We start from the raw sequence: 18,679 nt of genomic DNA on the forward strand, positions 1-18,679 counted from the left end.
CAAAGAGCTTTGTGAATTCGGCCTTTGATCTTTTCTGTTTTTTTTTTTCTTGCATGGTCTCCACTTCAGGGTATTGTGTACAATACCAATTATTCAATTACAAAGCTTCCGCAACATACGTGTCTTCTTCATAATTTCAAATAAACTTTCGCTATCAGTTTAGCCAGCCTGCTAACGCGTCTGAATAATGACGGCGCTATACATGTCCATTCCACCACCATTTTGGCTCCATTTTACATCTTAATTTCACAGCAATGAGGGTTCTTTTCCCTTGATCAGAATTAGATATTTTTTTTAATCAAACCAAATCAAACTTTATTAGTTTCTCATTTGCACAAATATAAATGGAGGGGGTTGAGAGAATAGCCGCGACAAACGTTTTGATGAGTTCTCAACCTTTAATGCATCCGATATCAGCCACAAGTTAAAACGAAAATCAAATGCCACCACAGATTAGTAATAGGTCTCGCATTTACTGGGATGAAAACGAGCACGCCAGAGCCGAGCTACGCCAGACGTTTCAAACGCGCCGCATACAACAACTAAAGCTTACCTACGTTACAAAACATCGAAGCTCGCATTAACAAAAAAAAAAAATTAAAGAAGAAAACCTGACTCCATGGGCGAATGCACGGATGGACGGATTTTATGAGCCTCTCCTTCAAATCAGGGTGGTGGCGGCGCCCGCAAAAATTGTTGTTTTGTGTTTCTATGACATTTGCTATCGGTCCATGAAATGCGTGATTAGTGTTAACAAATCACCGAATCCTAACGAAATTTATTTTGCTTAAAAAAGTTTCGTTATGTGTGCTCCCTGCCCTTACGCCTCCAATAATCCAGCCGTCTTTTACCATATTCCTCACCACAGATTCATTCAGCTTTTTTACTATTACCATTAAAGCTCGACGCATTGGGCAGTGGTTGACAGAACGAGGAACGTTGCTTCAGTGAGCCAACGTTTCGACAACGGGGCTTGTCTTCGTCAGTGCCCTGACAAAGACAAGTCATGGTGACGAAGACGCGTCTTCTTGTCGAAGCATTGGCTGCAGCGGCAGCATACGTCCGACTACTGCTCATCACTTCAGTTCTCCGTCTTCTCGCCTTGAGCAAAGTGACTACGTTCTCATTCACTTCTGGACGAATGCTTCGGCAGGCTAACAAAAAATTTGAACGGTGCCTGCTCTAGGTTTCCAGGAAGAAACAATCGTCACCGGCTCGGTGTTAGCCAGAGAGAAATACTGGCACGTCCCCATACGGAGCGCCAATCGCGGAAGAGGTAAATCGAGAATAAGAATGCGCTGTGAAAGGCTTGACTTTACTCCTAGTACGAGACGCGCTGCTTACGTCAACGCTACTTAAAAAATTAAATTAAATTATGGGGTTTTACGTGCCAAAACCACTTTCTGATTATGAGGCACGCCGTAGTGGAGGACTCCAGAAATTTCGACCACCTGGGGTTCTTTAACGTGGACCTAAATCTAAGTACACGGGTGTTTTCGCATTTCGCCCCCATCGAAATGCGGCCGCCGTGGTCAACGCTACTTGCGTCTATCCTCAATCAGTCATGTGCTTCTGGCCTCTCTCGACGCGAAAACCTCCCCGTATAGAAGGCAAGGAAGTGCGATTAAGTCAGAACGAGAGAGCGAAACTTTCGAACATATAACGTTGCCGTTGTCGCTGTGAATGCAGTGCGAACAGCAGCACAGGCTTGGATAATTTTTTTTATCACCTATACTTTTCTTTTCCTCTAATTTAGTGCCGCTAAAGAAGTCGAACCGCGCAGCACATATGCAACTGCGATCATCTGATTTATAGACAACCCTCTCAAAAAAAAAAAATTGCTGAATGTGATTGCTGCTGTGACTTTTCTACAGATGCAAGAAAAGGTTACTGGCTGAGGTGCCTTCGAAGCACCTACGAGACTATTATGGCCCTATTTACTGTTGTTATAAAGTCACGCATAATCCTTCCTTAAAACAGAGAAAAACGTTAATACCATCACATTGTGGTTGCATTGTTATCGCGTGAAAATCTGGCGTATTTTTATCACTTCATGGAGGAATGGATGCCTCAAGCCTGATTTTTAGTAATCGGAGACAGTCGTCGCTGAAACGTGATGCCCATGTATGATTCGCTGGGCGATATATTACAGTCGGTGTGCGACTTTTAATGCTACTCGACCACAGCGCCGCATGAGGTTATAGCTGGAAAGGCCTATAGTCGATTGTTCGTCATACACAACGAAGCGGTAATTCAGGTGGTGGGGTTTGCGCAATTCCTACTAGAGGCAACAATTCCTGCCAAGGCAAAAGTTTAATCAATAGTGGGCGTAATTAGGCTAGCGGGAAGACGAGGCACCCGCGAGTGCTACGAGTCCAATAGAAGCACAGGTTTCTTCATATGTGGGCATATAATGCAGGCAGATTTTATTTAGTAAAAGCTTATCCGGACGGTTGACCAAAGTTCCATTTGCACAGGTTACCCATTCGAAGAGCGCTTTCGCGTACACCCCGCCGATATGAGAAGTAGTACGGCTGGGCCGGTTGTGTACAGTTGGAGTAAAAAAAATTCACATACCACGGTATGTGAAACAAAGCTGTATATTTCCGCAGCACGCAGCCTAGTATGCGGATTTCAAGCCTGTATATGTGAACAGTATTGTATCGCATTGCTGGCTAAGATTACAAGACGGCTTGAAAATTTTACGTTTTAACAACGCTGGATTGCCCTGGTTTGAGCCCACCATATCGGACACGTAATTTATTTTTTACTTAATGAAAAGGCCCGACACGAGGCGAGAAAGGAAGCTACCCATCTACCCCAATGTGCCAGGCATAAGGCAAATAATGTTTCGCAATAACAAAACATAAAGCAAAACAGAAAGCGGTAGTCAGCGTGACCGCATTCGCACATGAATATTCACTAACTTTGAGAATTATAGCTTGTCCGTAAACTTATTACCGTTTACAGATTACTGGGTCACAGGAGCCGTGAACGGTAGTGGCAACTTTGGTGGTGACATCTTGCGACGCTTTGTCCCGCTACAGTGCGCTTGAAACGCTCCGAGTTTCATGACGTCTCGCCGAAAGAAAATCCAAAAAGGATTACATGCATGTCGACGATTATGTCTCTACCGACCGCTTTGCACAAGCACTCAAGTAGAATATGGTAGGTCACCGCAGTATTAGTCTTCGTTCTGCTCTCTGGTTAAGCTCTGAATCACAAAATGTCGCTACTATAGTGTTGTTGCTGCACCTACTTCTCCAGTAACCCGGTATTTTGCGAACGTTAGAACGTCTACGAACAAGCTAAAGCTCTTTAGTGACAGGCGATTGCAGCGGCGTAGCCAGATTTTCTTTCTTTTTTTTTTGGGGGGGGGGGGGGGGGGGGGCGTGCATGCGCTCGGTATGCCGAGATTTTTGCGCGAACTTCGACATAAGTTGAAGTTTCGCTTTTAAGTTCAAATTTCGTTTATAAACAGTTTCTAAAGAATGCTTTGTCAGTATAACATGATTTACCATCGCTCTTTAGTGTCAGTTCAAGTAAAAACAATACAAGGTTTGTGAAGGTTATGGTTTGTGGGACAAAGTTAACTAATAAAGCGAGCACGAATATTTTTTTTAAAAAGGTGCCTGACTCATCGACGCTGCTATTCTCTCGCATCGATCTCGGTTTACGACATGCTGTGTCTAAAGCGTGGTCCGCGCCGCTCTAGGAAACTTGTAAATGAGGTAGTAAAATGAGGCACATTCTCTATGATTCGTCGTCCAGACACTGCCCCAATCCCCGACGGGACGAAAAAGCAAACCAGAACCCGTCAAACGTATTTGGGTAAGGCATGAACTGCACCGAAGAGATAGAAGTCGGGCCCACCGCCACCCTCTCCCCTCCGCCCTAGCCCCTTTCTTAGAAAGTCTACAGCTTCTGACAGAACCAAGCCAAATTATTGATTTCGTATTTAAGGCATGGGCTCCGCGCTTTATTGGGACATGCAGGCGGCGCTTGGCTCTCCGATAGAAACGATGAATGTTTTATTCCATTTCTTTTCTTATTGAAATTCTCTTCGTTTTAAAAAGTAGCACAAGTCTGCGACACGAAAGGAAGGAGCAGAACAACAAAGCTCTGCAAGCGGTGTAGTCTCGCGCTTCTTTCTTTCGTGGCGGGTTCTTCTCTTGCGCTGCTGCTCGATATGCCAAGTCCACTCCAATTAGGTCCTAGTTTCGATCACGGTTAATTGAGTCACCACCACTGGTACTTGGAACACGCGCCTTGACGAATTGGCGCATCGTTAGCTAGCACTCCAAGCCTAAGCGTGAGACCAGTATACTGGCCGCGACAGACTCGCGTTGCATTTGAGGCCGTACAAACCGAGAAGCCAGAATGCAATGCCAAAAAAAAAAAAAAAAGAAGAAGAAGAAGAAGAAAGAAAATGATAACCGCAACGGAGCACAAAATGTCCGTTAACTACTCGTGCATTGTGCAGTGTCGTTGCTTGGATGCACACGTTGTCCCGCGTTTGCGCTTGGCATATCACAACAATCTAATGCGAGATACAGAGAGGCGAGATACGCAAGGAAAATGAGGCAGGTAGTTTTAACTAGGTATAGTCCAGTTTGCGACCCTACACGTGTGGGGAGACTATATATATATATATATATATATATATATATATATATATATATATATATATATATATATATATATATATGTGTGTGTGTGTGTGTGTAGAGAGAGAGAGAGAGAACACAGAGGTTCAAAGTATGCCCGTGCTCTGGAGGAGGCAGAAAATTGATACAGCCGGCCACTCGATTAAGTCTTGCTTTCAGGAACTGAAGCTATTACGAAGTTCTTGCGACACCAGCTAACGCATAATGTACATAACTATGCGTACGTCACGACGACCGAAGCTCTGAACGCCTAAGTTTACAACGCTGTAGTGCCGCACTTATCTCTAATTGCTCATGCCGGTGCTCGTTTGCGCCGATGTCCCGCAGGTAGGCGTGCGGGAGTGTCACCGTCCGAAGTCGATGCAGTACGGCAGGCCACACAAAGCATGCTCGCCAGAGAGAGAGACATAGAGGGAGAGAGAGAGAGAGAGAAATAGAAGACAGGAAATGTAGAGAGGTTGACTAGACGCACGTCCGATTTGCTACCTGCACTGGAGGAAGTGGTATGGGGACGAAGAAAATTGCCCACGCATGCTTACAGGCTGTTGTAAAGCGGCATTCCAATCTTGTTTTCTTCTCAGCTACCGCCAAACGTTCGTATTCTACCAAAAATGCTAAGCACTGCAATGTACGTTCTACTCAAAAAGGCGCACGCACTATTGACAATTACGTCTAACTTCTAGAAATCAGTGGGGGTTAAAAGGCTATTCCGCGACCTAATGACGTCGTTTGTGCTATCTTAAATCTTCAATTAGCGAAATCCTGCCGCCGAGGCACAAACACAGCAGAAAGCGCCGACAACTTTCGGACTATGGTGCCCGAGGCCATCCTTTTCTTATATATTCCATGTGCGCAGGTCACGGTTATGCTTCGAACTTAACGAGCGACAAGACGTCGGTCAAGCTCAACTCTTGTTCCCTCTTCTTGCGCTCTTCGGAGCACACGCCGGTCCGTGGACTCGTCGATGGCGAGAAATCGGTACTGAGAATGGCGCCAAACGACCACCTCATTATTGGTTCAGATCGACCTGGATGACGTCTTTTAAAGAGACAAGCACTGAGAGCATTGTGCGCTTCTAGTATCGCTCCTTTTGTTACCCACTCGCATTCTTCTCTCTTTGCTGTTGCCTTTTATACTTCACTTGCTCGGCGCGATGTAGTATGCTGTGGCTGAGCTCTGTCATCGTTACTTTAGCTGCGGGACTGTGCGGAACTCGCGTTCGACCTGCTGCGCGTCACTGTGGCCAATTAGTAAGTCCCTGTCCTTTTTTTCTTCTTATTCCCTTTTTATTTTCTTTCTCGTTGACAGCTTAAAAAAGAAGAAAAAGAAAGAGGCGCACCACGACCGGGCTATCGAATGTGCGGTGCCGATATCGATTATCGGCAGCTTGTTAGGAACAATCGCGCGCATGCGCGTAAGACATTTCCTATACTCACGGACAACTTTCTGCGGCACTCGAGGGAAAGTTAAACGCCGACGAAGCGCACTCACGACAGCGCTCCTGAATATAGTCCCACAGTTTCGTTCGAATTTCTTGAACATTTGGTGAACAGAAAACATGAACATCTTATTTACTTCGGCACTAATTTAAAGTAAAAATTAAATTCGGGTGTATTACGAGCCAAAACCACGATCTGATTATGAGGCAAGCTATAGTGGTTTCTTTAACGTTCACGCAATGCGCAGCACGCCGGGCGTTTTTCTGCATTTCACCCCCTTCGAAGCCCGGCCGCCGCCGCCTGGATTTGACCACTCGACCTCGTGCTTAGCATCGCAACGTCATAGTCGCTGAGCCAACACGGCGGGCTACTTTAGCACTCGTAATCGATATAAGGCATAAAATTACACCACTAAGGATTAACTTCATAGATTTCTTTTTTCGCTTGGCTCTTTCGCGTTTTGAACAACGTGACACCTTTGAAGACAGCAAGCTACGCTGATTCGGTATGTAAGTTCTAGACGTACTGCGCCCAACGCGGAAGGTTAGAAAAACGCCCACATTAGCACAGCAGAGAAGGGGCTACGTCAGGCTGCTCGACTGATAACGGTAGAACCGTCACACCAAACACACTGAATTATTTTCCGCTTCCGGCGGCGTTTTCTCTACTTCCTTTTTAAATAAAAAGATGTTGATGCATAAATATTTTCACAAACAACGGATAAATGTGTTAATTTTTGCTTTTCCTTCCTGTTTGGCTATTGCCTTGGCTCTCTCCCTCAGTACATCGCTTAATTTCTCAACCGAGGGTCCCGGTGCAGTCGTTTGACTTTGGGACCCTCGGCTGTATACTACTAACAACCATGTATCTTGAATGAACAATAAGCTGAAACTGAATCACGTACGCAAACGCCCTGCCTGGCAACATTTTCATTTGCTGCCGCGAGCGGCGCTGCTCACAGCGTCCTTGAGTAAGGTTACAGCTCATGTAAATGAATTCAAATACTTTGGTGTATGGATAAACGAAGGCGATAGATATCTGGAGGCAAAAAAAAAAAAAACTCCTTGCAACTCTTGTTTCCAGTTGCCAATTTTGCACGAAAAGTGCTATACAATTAGGGAAAAGCCACACGAGGTAACAAGTGAGTCATATTGTTTATGGGTTTAACGGTTATTGCAGGGCCTTATGATAGACGCTGTTTCGCATTATTTTATTTTCCACCTTATCTAACCCACATCGCGGGCATATGGTCCCGAGGATCTGCGAGCGTCGCGGCGAGCCGTTAATCGAGGAAATAATGAAGCAAAAGGCAAAGTTAAACGCAAGTGGCATTTTCTCCGGCCGCAACTCGTTCCACAAGCGTACACAACAGCTGACTACGAACCGAATCCCTTTCCCGGTCCCCAGGAAATGGCAACTCCTGGTCCCCAGGAGATGCCGATAACTACCGCCATCCAAAAGGAGTGAAAAAAATTGACGACCATTCCACTCTGTGAAGATGGAATTGCAGCGAGAGCTGACGACAGTCAAAGCTCTCAAACGAAAAGTAAAGTGCTTCACCTCCGCCACGGGTCGGCTCGAAGGTAGTGCAATGCCGGGCCGACCCGCTGCGGAGGTGAAGTAGGCGTTAAGCACTCCCCACACGTGGACCCGAAGATATTGAAGGGCTGGTTCAGGTTCCCGAGCCCACAGGGGTAGGTCCCATTGCGCTTGGACTCTTTTTGCACATCACTAGGATCGGCCCACATGATTATTTTTTCTGTTGACGGACGCCGAAAAAACTACAAAAGGTTAGTCACACACAGCTTTCGCCCTAAAAGGCAGCAATATGTTGACCGCCGAATAGATTGATTCGTCGGCGATTTAGGAATGTGTGTGAGGAGTGGTGGCATGGGCAGTGAGGGGGGGGGGGGGGCTATGGCACCTTATTTGGGGGGGGGGTAGTGAAGCTCTGCTTTTGTCAACGAACTCCCCTGCTTCTATTTTTTTCAAAAACAGCGAAATAAATCGTGCACTCGATGTCGTTCCAGCCTCACCGTTGTTAAAGACCTTTCATCATCATCATCATCATCATCATCATCATCATCATCATCATCATCATCATCATCATCATCATCATCATCATCATCATCATTATCATCATCATCATCATCACCACCACCGCCATCATCATCATCATCATCATCAGCCTGGTTACGCCCACTGCAGGGCAAAGGCCTCTCCCATACTTCTCCAACTGCCCCGGTCATGTACTAATCGTGACCATGTTGTCCCTGCAAACTTCCTAATCTCATCCGCCCACCTAACTTTCTGCCGCCCCCTGCTACGCTTCCCTTCCCTTAGAATCCAGTCCGTAACCCTTAGTGACCATCGGTTATCTTCCCTCCTCATTATATGTCCTGCCCATGCCCATTTCTTTTTCTTGATTTCAACTAAGATGTCATTAACTCGCGTTTGTTCCCTCACCCAATCTGCTCTTTTCTTGTCCCTTAACGTTACACCCATCATTCTTCTTTCCACAGCTCGTTGCGTCATCCTCAATTTAAGTAGAAACCTTTTCGTAAGCCTCCAGGTTTCTGCCCCGTACGTGAGTACTGGTACAAGACACAGCTGTTATACACTTTTCTCTTGGGGTATAATGGCAACCTGCTGTTCATGATCTGAGAATGTCTGCCAAACGCACCCCAGCCCATTCTTATTCTTCTGATTATTTCAGACTCATTATCTGGATCCGCGGTCACTACCTGCTCCAAGTAAATGTATTCCCTTACCACTTCCAGTGCCTCGCTACCTATCGTAAACTGCTGCTCTCTTCCGAGACTGTTAAACATTACTTTAGTTTTCTGCAAATTAATTTTTAGACCAACCCTTCTGCTTTGCCTCTCCAGGTCAGTGAGCATGCATTGCAATTGGTCCCCTGAGTTACTAAGCAAGGCAATATCATCAGCGAATCGCAAGTTACTGAGGTATTCTCCATTAAATCTTATCCCCAATTATCCCCAATCCTGGTCTCTGAATACCTCCTGTAAACACGCTGTGAATAGCATTGGAGAGATAGTATCTTCCTGCCTGACGCCTTTATTCATCGAAGGTGATGTGTGCATGGAAGGTTCGTTCGCTGCTTGACGTAATTATACACATTTGATGCAGTTTGTCAAGGATAGCAGAAGCAACTTAGCCCCGTCACACGATCGATATCGGATTCATTTAACTTTTCGTCCAGTGCAAAAGAAAAGAAATACCTTCAGCAAAATTAAATCTGCCAACTTACCATTCACGTTTTGCCAAGGACGGCTTAAAGATCAGCAGGGTGAATGTCTGGTAGCACTACAATTTCATGGCCCTGTCATACATCTGTATATAGCTGTCGAGCGCAACCTCTCAATGATAAAATTTAGTTCGAGCAGATCATGTTACATTATTTGCGTGTCATTTAGAGATGGCGTTGCGTTGTTGTAGCGCTAGCATTTCTTTCCTTTCTTCCAAGCGGAATAAAATTAGTGCCTCCGGTAATTAAAAAAAATCTATGAAAAGAAACGCAGGAGTGACTTATCTTCAGAACAAAAGAAAGGAAAAGATTGGTTCTGCACCGTTAATGAGTTCACGGATACTCTATATTCCTAAAAACGTGCTTTTGAAGGAGTAACGAGATACAGCTTTTTACTTTAACGCACGTGCGTGACAGTGCGTACCTGGCGTGTGTACGTGCAGACGCTTGGACTAACATTCCCAGTATTTTAGTAGCAATGATGCTGGTATTCACTAAAGTGCGCAGAGGAGCGCTGAGATGCCGATATGGCCGAGAGAAGTCCTAGTTTAAGCTGGGGGAGGGGGGGGGAGCGGATCGAGGAAGGTACAATTTCTGCCAGAAATTCGGCACACTGATTCCTCGCCCCTAGTTTGTGGAGAACCAGGGGTTAAATTCACAAAGCTTTTTTCGCTTGGGAGTGCTCTTATTTTGCCATTGGCCGGCCGCCTTCGCTGGTATTAAGCCCAGCATAGAAATTCGCTGAAATTTGCTCTTACGAACAATTTTAACGTAAGGGCTTTGTTTTTTTGTTTGTTTGTTTCGCACGTGTACATCGCGCGTTTACTTGTTCAACTTCTCACCCTATGCCGAGCAGAAGCGGGAATCGCATGTCGAGTTCAGAGCGCAGAGAAATCGTGCGCTGCATTCAGGGACTGCTCTTGTACCGCGGCGTTATCGAGGCGTTGAAAGGAGAGCAGTGCGTGAAGTTTTTTTTTTCTGTATGTAGATCTAACAAAAAAAAAAGCGCTGAAGCATTACCTTCAAAATGTCACTAGTGTGCATACGCTCGAACGCTTCTTATTAATACATGATATTCATGAGATGCCGGCGCCTTCGAGCGGCGCGGGCTACTCTTTTTCATATAGAACGAATGCACACCAACGATGAAAGGAACGACTCCGCAGTAAACAAAGTAAATGTAACATGAATGAAAAAGTCAGAATATGAGGCGGGTGACATAAATGCACTAGACTTCGCAATAGAGGTCACTTAAACACGCTGCGATGTTGCGTGCAGCTCTCTCTCTCTCTCTCTCTCACACACACACACACACACACACACACACACACACACACACACACACACACACACGCACACACACACACACACACACACACACACACACACACACACACGCACACACACACACACACACACACACACACACACACAAAAAAAGTTGCAGTTTCGCCCGAAAGGCGAAGCATCGATTGCGATAGCAAATCAGGATATAGCTATACGAAGTAAGGATAGTAGTTTTCTCGGCCGTATAAGCTTGTAAACGTTCACTTACTAACAAGCCTGGTGTCACTCGCGCACAGTAAACATGAACACATCACGCTCGATGACCGCGGAAACTCGCTGTGAAAACGCTGGAGTGAGGAATCGCGGCAGCAGCAACGAGCGATTTGACCTTCTCGCATCTCCCGCTTCAACGCGAACAAAACGTCGAAAGCGCAGCGCATACGAAGCTACCGGCACTACGCGCACTCTGCAAACGTCGCAGATCGCTTTGAAGATGAGGCCCGCGCAGCCGCGCACTTTGGCCACGTCGCAGATCGCTTTCAAGATACGGCGCCCGCACCACCGCGCCGTAAGCAGCAGTAGCTGCCGGAGAAGAACACCCCTCCCCCTCTCCACTCCCTCGCCTCACCCCTGGCGCGTCGCGCGTGACCGAAGAGCGCGCTATCGCCCCCCCCCCCCCCCCCCCTTTCCTTGCTCGCGCAGCCCTCCAGATTGAACCGCGTCCGCCGGCTCCCCCTCACACGCTTTCACTCACACAGCATACGGCACGCGGCGACAATTTTATCGCACTTAGACTTTATACGGAACATCACGGCTATTCCGACGCCGACGGCAGAAATGCGCCTTGAGTGTCCTTATAATTGCTGTCGCCATAGAATACGCAAATGAGGTCATGGAAAGGCACACAAACTAACTTCACAGAAAGGAGCCAAAGATAAAGTCACACGACACACATCACCGAACGGTACAAACTGTAATAAATATTTTCAAAGTATATTTGTCTCTTCCAGAAATATCTCAAGGTCCACTAGCGTTCCCCTTTGTAATGTGTATGTTGGCCTTGCGCATAAAATATTTTTGAGAATGCAATCAAGTATAAAATGACGCTATGTAGTATCATATGCGCTTGATGTTTTTGATATTTTCTTTTGTGTGTGTGAGCGCGTGCGCGCGCGCGCGCGCGTGTGTGTGTGTGTGTGTGTGTGTGTGTGTGTGTGTGTGTGTGTGTGTGTGTGTGTGTGTGTGTGTCTGTGTGTGTGTGCGTGTGTGTGCGTGTGTGTGCGTGTGTGTGCGTGTGTGTGCGTGTGTGTGCGTGTGTGTGCGTGTGTGTGTGTGTTTCGTATTTTTTTAAATATCATGTGTCAGTGTGGTTCTCTGTCTAAAACATTTTCTTGTTTGGTTGTCGTTTCAGCAGCCTTAATTTCTTAAAGTGCTTTAACTTATTTCGTTCCTTCACAACTCCTTAGCCCTCATATTCTCTCGGTCTAGAATTTCTTGCGTGCGTTTAACGACAGACTTTTGTGTCAATTCAGGAATTAAAACAGAGAAGAAGCAAGCGCTTCGAACATTTCCGCCTGAGCAACACACTAGTATCGGCTTATTTGATCATAGTGAGCATGATGATGAAAACGACTCTGACTGAGTGTTAAACACTGGGCGTCTGTTTGCAGACACAATGTTTGTTCATCGCATCAAAGAAAAAAATGAAACGAGAGAGTCTGAAACTCAGCTAGATGGAAACATTAGGAAAATAAAGAGATAAATTCATTAACGGATACTGGATATATCTGCTTGTCCATACGTCTAGCATGTACTCCGGATGACAAGGATGGTACAGGAAAGGACACACACTCATACATACATAGAACACACGCACAGGAAGTATACACAAGTAACAAGCACACATGGTAACAACCAACTAACGTGCAGATAGGAACGCTACGTGATCCAGATCAGAACCAGGTTACGCTGAAAGGTAAAACTATGATTGAGAGTTGAGACGAAGGCACGCTAAAAAATGCAGACCGTTCGTACACAGTGTCTCGATCCATCATGGCAAGCCTAACACACTTAGAATCAGGGGTAATACTTTTTCTGCGCAGTTCTTTTATACGCCTACATATGATCTGTCCTCCCTTCGTGCGATGGGATAAAACATGTGCCCTGAGGAAAGCGCATGAGACTTACACACGTGGCACAGTTCTTCGACTTTTGGTCCTGTCACCTGTATGCGAGCGATGCGCACTTGATATGCCGGGTGTTTTCTTTTAAGATTAACCAAATTTAAAAAAAACCGCTGGATGCACTTAGCCCAAGTCTACTGACTGAACTGGAATACTCGGCGATGTGTACATTACCTACACTGGAAATCAATACGTGTAATTGACTATGAACAAGATTTCATCAATTAACTTTTCAATTAATTAACTAATGAACGAATTAACTTGCAACGTTCAACTGATTACTTTGGCACACATAATGCAACGCACGCATTGAAGCCAGCGGTTTCACCAGGCACATCCCCTTGGAACGAATCTTGAAACTAGCGCCAGTATTGAGATAAGCGCAGTCAAATTTGCCGCACAAATGCACTGTTGTCCCACTTACTCGTTTAACAAAACATCTTTCGATGCACTGAAGATCAAAAGTTACTGGAACACCAATGCATTTCGTCGCAAACTTTGGGAACGGATATCTCTAAACTGGATCATCCTGAAATTTCGTTCGAAGACTTATACAAGCGCGTACGACTTCAGAAGTCACCGGATACAATTCGTGAATTGCAACATGTGGCGTAAATTATTTGGTTTAAAAGTTAATGAAGAAAACAATTATTGACTAGACAAATATTCGCTTACATTTTCGTGCAAGTCATGTCTGGTTCTGAGAGTAATCTAGCTCAACAAGAAGTAGAATTGTGCTACATTTCACGGTTGATCTTGAAAAATTCTGCTAACAATAAAATAAAACACCCCGTACAACTAACTAAGCACGACAAAAGTGAAACGCTACCAGTCAGTAAAGCTGTGCACCTAATTACCTGAGCCTTCGACGTAGCGCGCGTCTTCGCTTCTACACCGGCCGCGGCTGCGCACGGCGCGGCTCAGCGCGTCCGCGCCTCCTATCTCGGAGGTAATCTGCAGTGGGTTCGAAGGCTAGCCCGCCCTGTACGGGGTGTCCAAGCTGACGTCACCCAAACTAGTCAACGAAAGAAAAAAGATTTTAAAGAACACGTTGCACGATACGATCCTAAGACCTACGGTGTTTGGTCGCCAAACCATTTGACGACCAAATATCGTAGGCTTGATCACTGTATCGTGCACCACGTTTTCTAAAAAAAAAATATTTTTTTTCGTTAAACAGCTTGGCTAAACTTAGATCGGACACCCACTATAGCCGATGGTTTGGTGTGCTCTGTGCTCTGGCTCGCCTAGTTCGCTTTGAAGCGAGAGGGAGCAAGGAGGCACTGCTGTCGCACTTCACGCCAGCATTTTTCACAGCGTGTATCCGCGAACATCGAGTGACACGTGTTCATGTTTGCCTGTGCGTGAATGACACCGTGCTTGTTAATTTAGTTAGTAAGCGAATGCTTACAGCCGTCTATACAGCTGATAAAACTAATCACCTCACTGCGTACGGCTGCCTAATAATTTGCTATTGCAAACAATGCTTCGCCTTTGTTTCGCTTGTCTTTGTTTCGGTCTCTGTCTGCACGCACTAGAGGCACAGGACGCTGCTGCGCACCGCAAAAACACAACACAGTGAGTGAGTGAGTGAGTGAGTGAGTGAGCGAGTGAGTGAGTGAGTGAGTGAGTGAGTGAGTGAGTGAGTGAGTGAGTGAGTGAGTGAGTGAGTGAGTGAGTGAGTGAGTGAGTGAGTGAGTGAGTGAGTGAGTGACAGACAGACAGACAGACAGACAGACAGACAGACAGACAGACAGACAGACAGACAGACAGACAGACAGACAGACAGACAGACACTTATAGCGCCGCCTTCAAGGACAAGTGCTCCATCAGCAGTAAGTCCCCTCGCGGAACTTAATCTCACCCGCAGGGCCTCTCGGTGAAGACGATGTAGTGCTGGTGTTCGGGCCCACGCTCCACGAACTTGATACACGTGTGGTTCTCCCAGTGGCGCATCGCTTGCTTGAACAGCGCTCGGTGGTCCCCTGCGTCGCAAAGAGAGCAGCAACACGTCATGTCAGTCGCGGCTCCGAGTAGTCGAACACAGCTGAACCACTTGTAACACTCTGGCATTATATTCGCCAACAGAACGTAATGGCTTCTTTACTGCAGCAAACAACAGCGTCCGGATTACTGATCCCACAGCGCTAGAAAAGCTATGGGATGAGCTTCATGCACTCGTTCTAATTCGCGCTGCTGTCTTCTGCGCTTCAATTAACGAGAGCAACAATACACCCACTTTGTGCTTGTTCTCCGGTCCTCGTCATGATTTATATTCACGCGAGTTCAAGGCTTTATGCCCCACTGGAGTGCGAAGGTGCGATAAGTTTCCACGCGCTTGTGTTATTTCCACGGGCGCCGGCAACGCTGCGTTTCCCGAGTCGCCAGTCAAAGATCTGCGTCTGCTTCCCGCAGCCTTTGCGAGGGGTCTGTAAGGGCTCTCTAGCGATGCTTCATGCGTGTTGGTATAAAGATGAGATGAAACTTATGCGAGAAAACTGCGTCATGCAAGACACAAATATTCTAACACTGACCATGCACGTACAGGAAAGTTGTGTTCAGTGGATGGAAGTGAAAATTCAAGGGCGGAAGAAGGGGACGTTCATATGGCACGAATAGTAGAAAAGCATTTTATATTCAGGCTGCCGCGTATATGTGGGCGCCACTGGCAACAGATGTGCGCGACCCTCTCGCCACGCGAACGGCAGCGTGATACGCGCATCTGTTCGTGTATGCCCGCTCTCATGTTGCACCAGTTTAAAATCGAGGTGTGTGTCATCCTCAGCGTTCCTCTCGCAAAGACTGTTCTTTGCTGTCGCCAACGAATCCGCGCAGCTGTCGCTAGTACGTTTCCACTACCTGCTGGTGATCGAGGAGTCCCGTACACTTCATTTCTCTTAAGTTTCAGTTTGGATCAGCGTCCCCAGGACCAGGAAGAGGATCGAAACTTCCGCGTTGATATCGCTCCTATACAAAAGCTACAGAAGGGTGTATCGTTACAGATAAAAATTGGCTAAAGTGCAGAAAGAAAAAATGGTTTAGTACTATATATGCACAAACTTAGAGCCCAGGACAAAAGCGCTTTAGGCCGAGGCCACCGCTGTCGAAGTGAATGCTAGTGGGGCCTACGTAGGGCAAGAGAAGAAAGAACGAAACAAAGAAGGAATCCATATACTGGCGGCGCCTCTTGTTGGCAGCGCATACTCACGCGCCCTTTTCTCGGGGCTGAACGTGTCACGCTCCACTGAAACTTAATGCACGAAAGCTCGGCCGCTCTCCGGAGTTGGCCACGTGACCTCTCTCACAAGCTTCAACATTTTGTTCTGCAAAGGGTGAACTGAGACGAACCACGCATGTAACGCTCATTTGAGGCTCGCCCAAGCACTAAGAGGACGGGCTGGATTAACAAAAATAAATAAATAAATAACCACAGTTAAAGCTCTCCCGTCGTGAAATCCACGCGTGCGCAGGGCCGTAACAAAGCCCTCGCTGTTCAGCGATTTCCAATGTCGCTTTAGGCCGCGCCTAATTATCAACTGCACAGTGGCGCTCAGCCGAAGCAACGAGCGCATGTACAAATACCAAGGCACGCGTTCCACCACACTTGGCGTTTAGGGCCGATTATAGTCCTCAGCGATGAAAAACAGAAAGAAAGAAAAAAATGATGAAGACAAACTATTGAGAAGACAACGATAAACATCGATAGGCTGAACACAAGTAAGCTTTGTCGAGCGTTTAGACGAAAGACAAGCACGACTATACAAATGCATCATATTGGCTCTATACAGAACCTGCATGGTTCAAGCGAGTGTATTTAAGTGCCGTCCTGAACTCGTTATTTTGTTAACATATGGCTGGTGGTGCGCGGATTTAGCGCTCAGGCAGTGCCGTTATCCCTCTTCAATGCACCGAAACAGCATGCTAGGGATTGCACCAGCAGAACATAGACACACCCCGTTCCGATAGGGCGGAAGTAAAGGAGGGCGGCAGCGACAGTAAATGATGAAGTGCGGTACCGGACAGGGGGCGAACGCTAGCGCGTATGTGAGCGGCCTTAGATATAAAAAAAAAAGACGCAAGAGTGAAAAAAAAAAAAACTTGCCACTGAACCACGGATCAAGTTAATCCAACGGGCCGTGCGCTGGTGCGGGGCCTGTAAAGCATGCCATGACTGCCACGCGAACCTACGTGGCTTTGGAGGCCTCCTTTCAAGCCTCTGCACGCGAATTCCATAAGCCTACCGATTCAGGCGTGTACTATACAAGTGAGCTCACGCGTGCGCAGAAAAAAAAAAAAGTAGTAACGGCAGCAAAAAAAAAAAAAAGAACAAATGACTTGGCTGACTTGGCGTGAATGCTAAAATAGCCTTTGCGTTTCTTCCCTCTTTTACTTGATTTCTAAGAAGTCCTTCCCCGACGGTGGCTTAATCTGTTCCCAGGCCACGTCGCACGCGGCAAATCAATCACTCGACGGGGATAAAGGGGGCATCATCCGCCTCGGTTCCTTAAAGGCGGATGTTGTAGGCCCACATCGGCCACTAAGCGTACGTAACAGTATGCGCTAAAGTGATCCATTCGACTTCCGTGCGTGCGTTAGACAAGCGCCTGCATGTTCCATAGCCCTCGATTCTAGATTTCGGTCTGTCGCATCATCGGGAAACGAGAAGGCTTATATAGGCTCGAAACTTCGGGAATTTGCTTCTGAATACCCAAATGAATCGGAGTTCTAACATCCGGCCGCCACCATTGATATATACTCCTACACAACACACATCGACAAGCTATAGTGAGGTTGAAGTATATCGTACGCAAAATTCGACTGCATACGACCACTTACGCGCATAGGCTAAGCAGCGTTATGCATTCCCGTTCGTTTATTGGTCCTGTCCAGCCATATATATAAGATAAAGTCAACATGCCAAAAAAAAAAATACCGTCCGCTTCTCTCGCACCCCTCTCTTCCAGTGGAAGTTGGGCTATAGCGCTTCTGTGCAACCACACGTTTTCAGCCACGCCTTCCGCCACGATCACTCGTCAGCTCGTTGATAATTTAGATGTTCTTGCTTCAACATAGTCAATTACTACTTCTGCTTCACCTTCCCATGATATACAGGCAAAAGCTATGGTTGTCCTGGACGACCTAGTTCTAGGCCTGGCAGAGGACAATATCTTCCAAGGCATTTATTAGCCGAGCAGGTTACCAGCTCGCTAGCCGTAATTTAAAGCGTTTATTCGCTGATGCGAAACAGAAACCCTGCGTGTTTGTACGCCGGAGTCGGTCAAACCAAGCGATTTATCACTGGAAATAAGAAAGAAAAAAGAAAAAGAAGTCGATCTGCCTCAGCCACCGCAGCTGAAATTAGTCTGCCATCGACGAATCCGCCCTAGTGCGGTATTTTTTTTTTTTTTTGTGAATCTAGCTGTACCTAACTGACGTCGTTTGCCCACAATTTATCGCGCTCGTCTAGTTAACTTTGCTCCGCCATTCACTACACTCTCATGACTCTTACTCTGTTTGAGTGGGCATTGCATCGGCAGTCTACAGTTGGTAGAAGTGGTAGAGACTTTGTTGTTTCTCAGTTCCACATACGAATATAGTGATACTGCTACAACTTTGTTGTTGTTGTTGTTGTTGTTGTTGTTGTCAAATCCAGAGCAGTCGATCAAAATGAGCTTCAGTACGGCGGACGCCTGCTGCGGCGTGAGGAAACGAAGTGATCCCGTCATACTTATCATTTGTACGTTTGCGCGCGTTCAACCTGATACAACACTTTCTCCTACAGGACATGCAGGTCGTGCATCGTCACTGCGCGCCTGAGCGTAGGTCCAGGAATCA

General features: G+C 46.5%; 1 protein-coding gene across 1 annotated transcript in view; it reads right to left on the minus strand.

Annotated features, from left to right (window-relative positions):
- LOC126548163 (bone morphogenetic protein 1-like) overlaps window positions 1-18,679 on the minus strand; it is a 688,441-nt gene that overhangs the window by 255,498 nt on the left and 414,264 nt on the right. Inside the window, exon 4 of the mRNA XM_050196288.2 lies at window positions 14,709-14,829. Coding sequence (XP_050052245.1) covers window positions 14,709-14,829 — 121 coding nt within the window. The remainder of the gene's footprint in view (window positions 1-14,708; window positions 14,830-18,679) is intronic.

Source organism: Dermacentor andersoni, chromosome 1 (assembly GCF_023375885.2).
Source record: "Dermacentor andersoni chromosome 1, qqDerAnde1_hic_scaffold, whole genome shotgun sequence".
Classification (NCBI taxonomy): Eukaryota; Metazoa; Arthropoda; class Arachnida; order Ixodida; family Ixodidae; genus Dermacentor; species Dermacentor andersoni.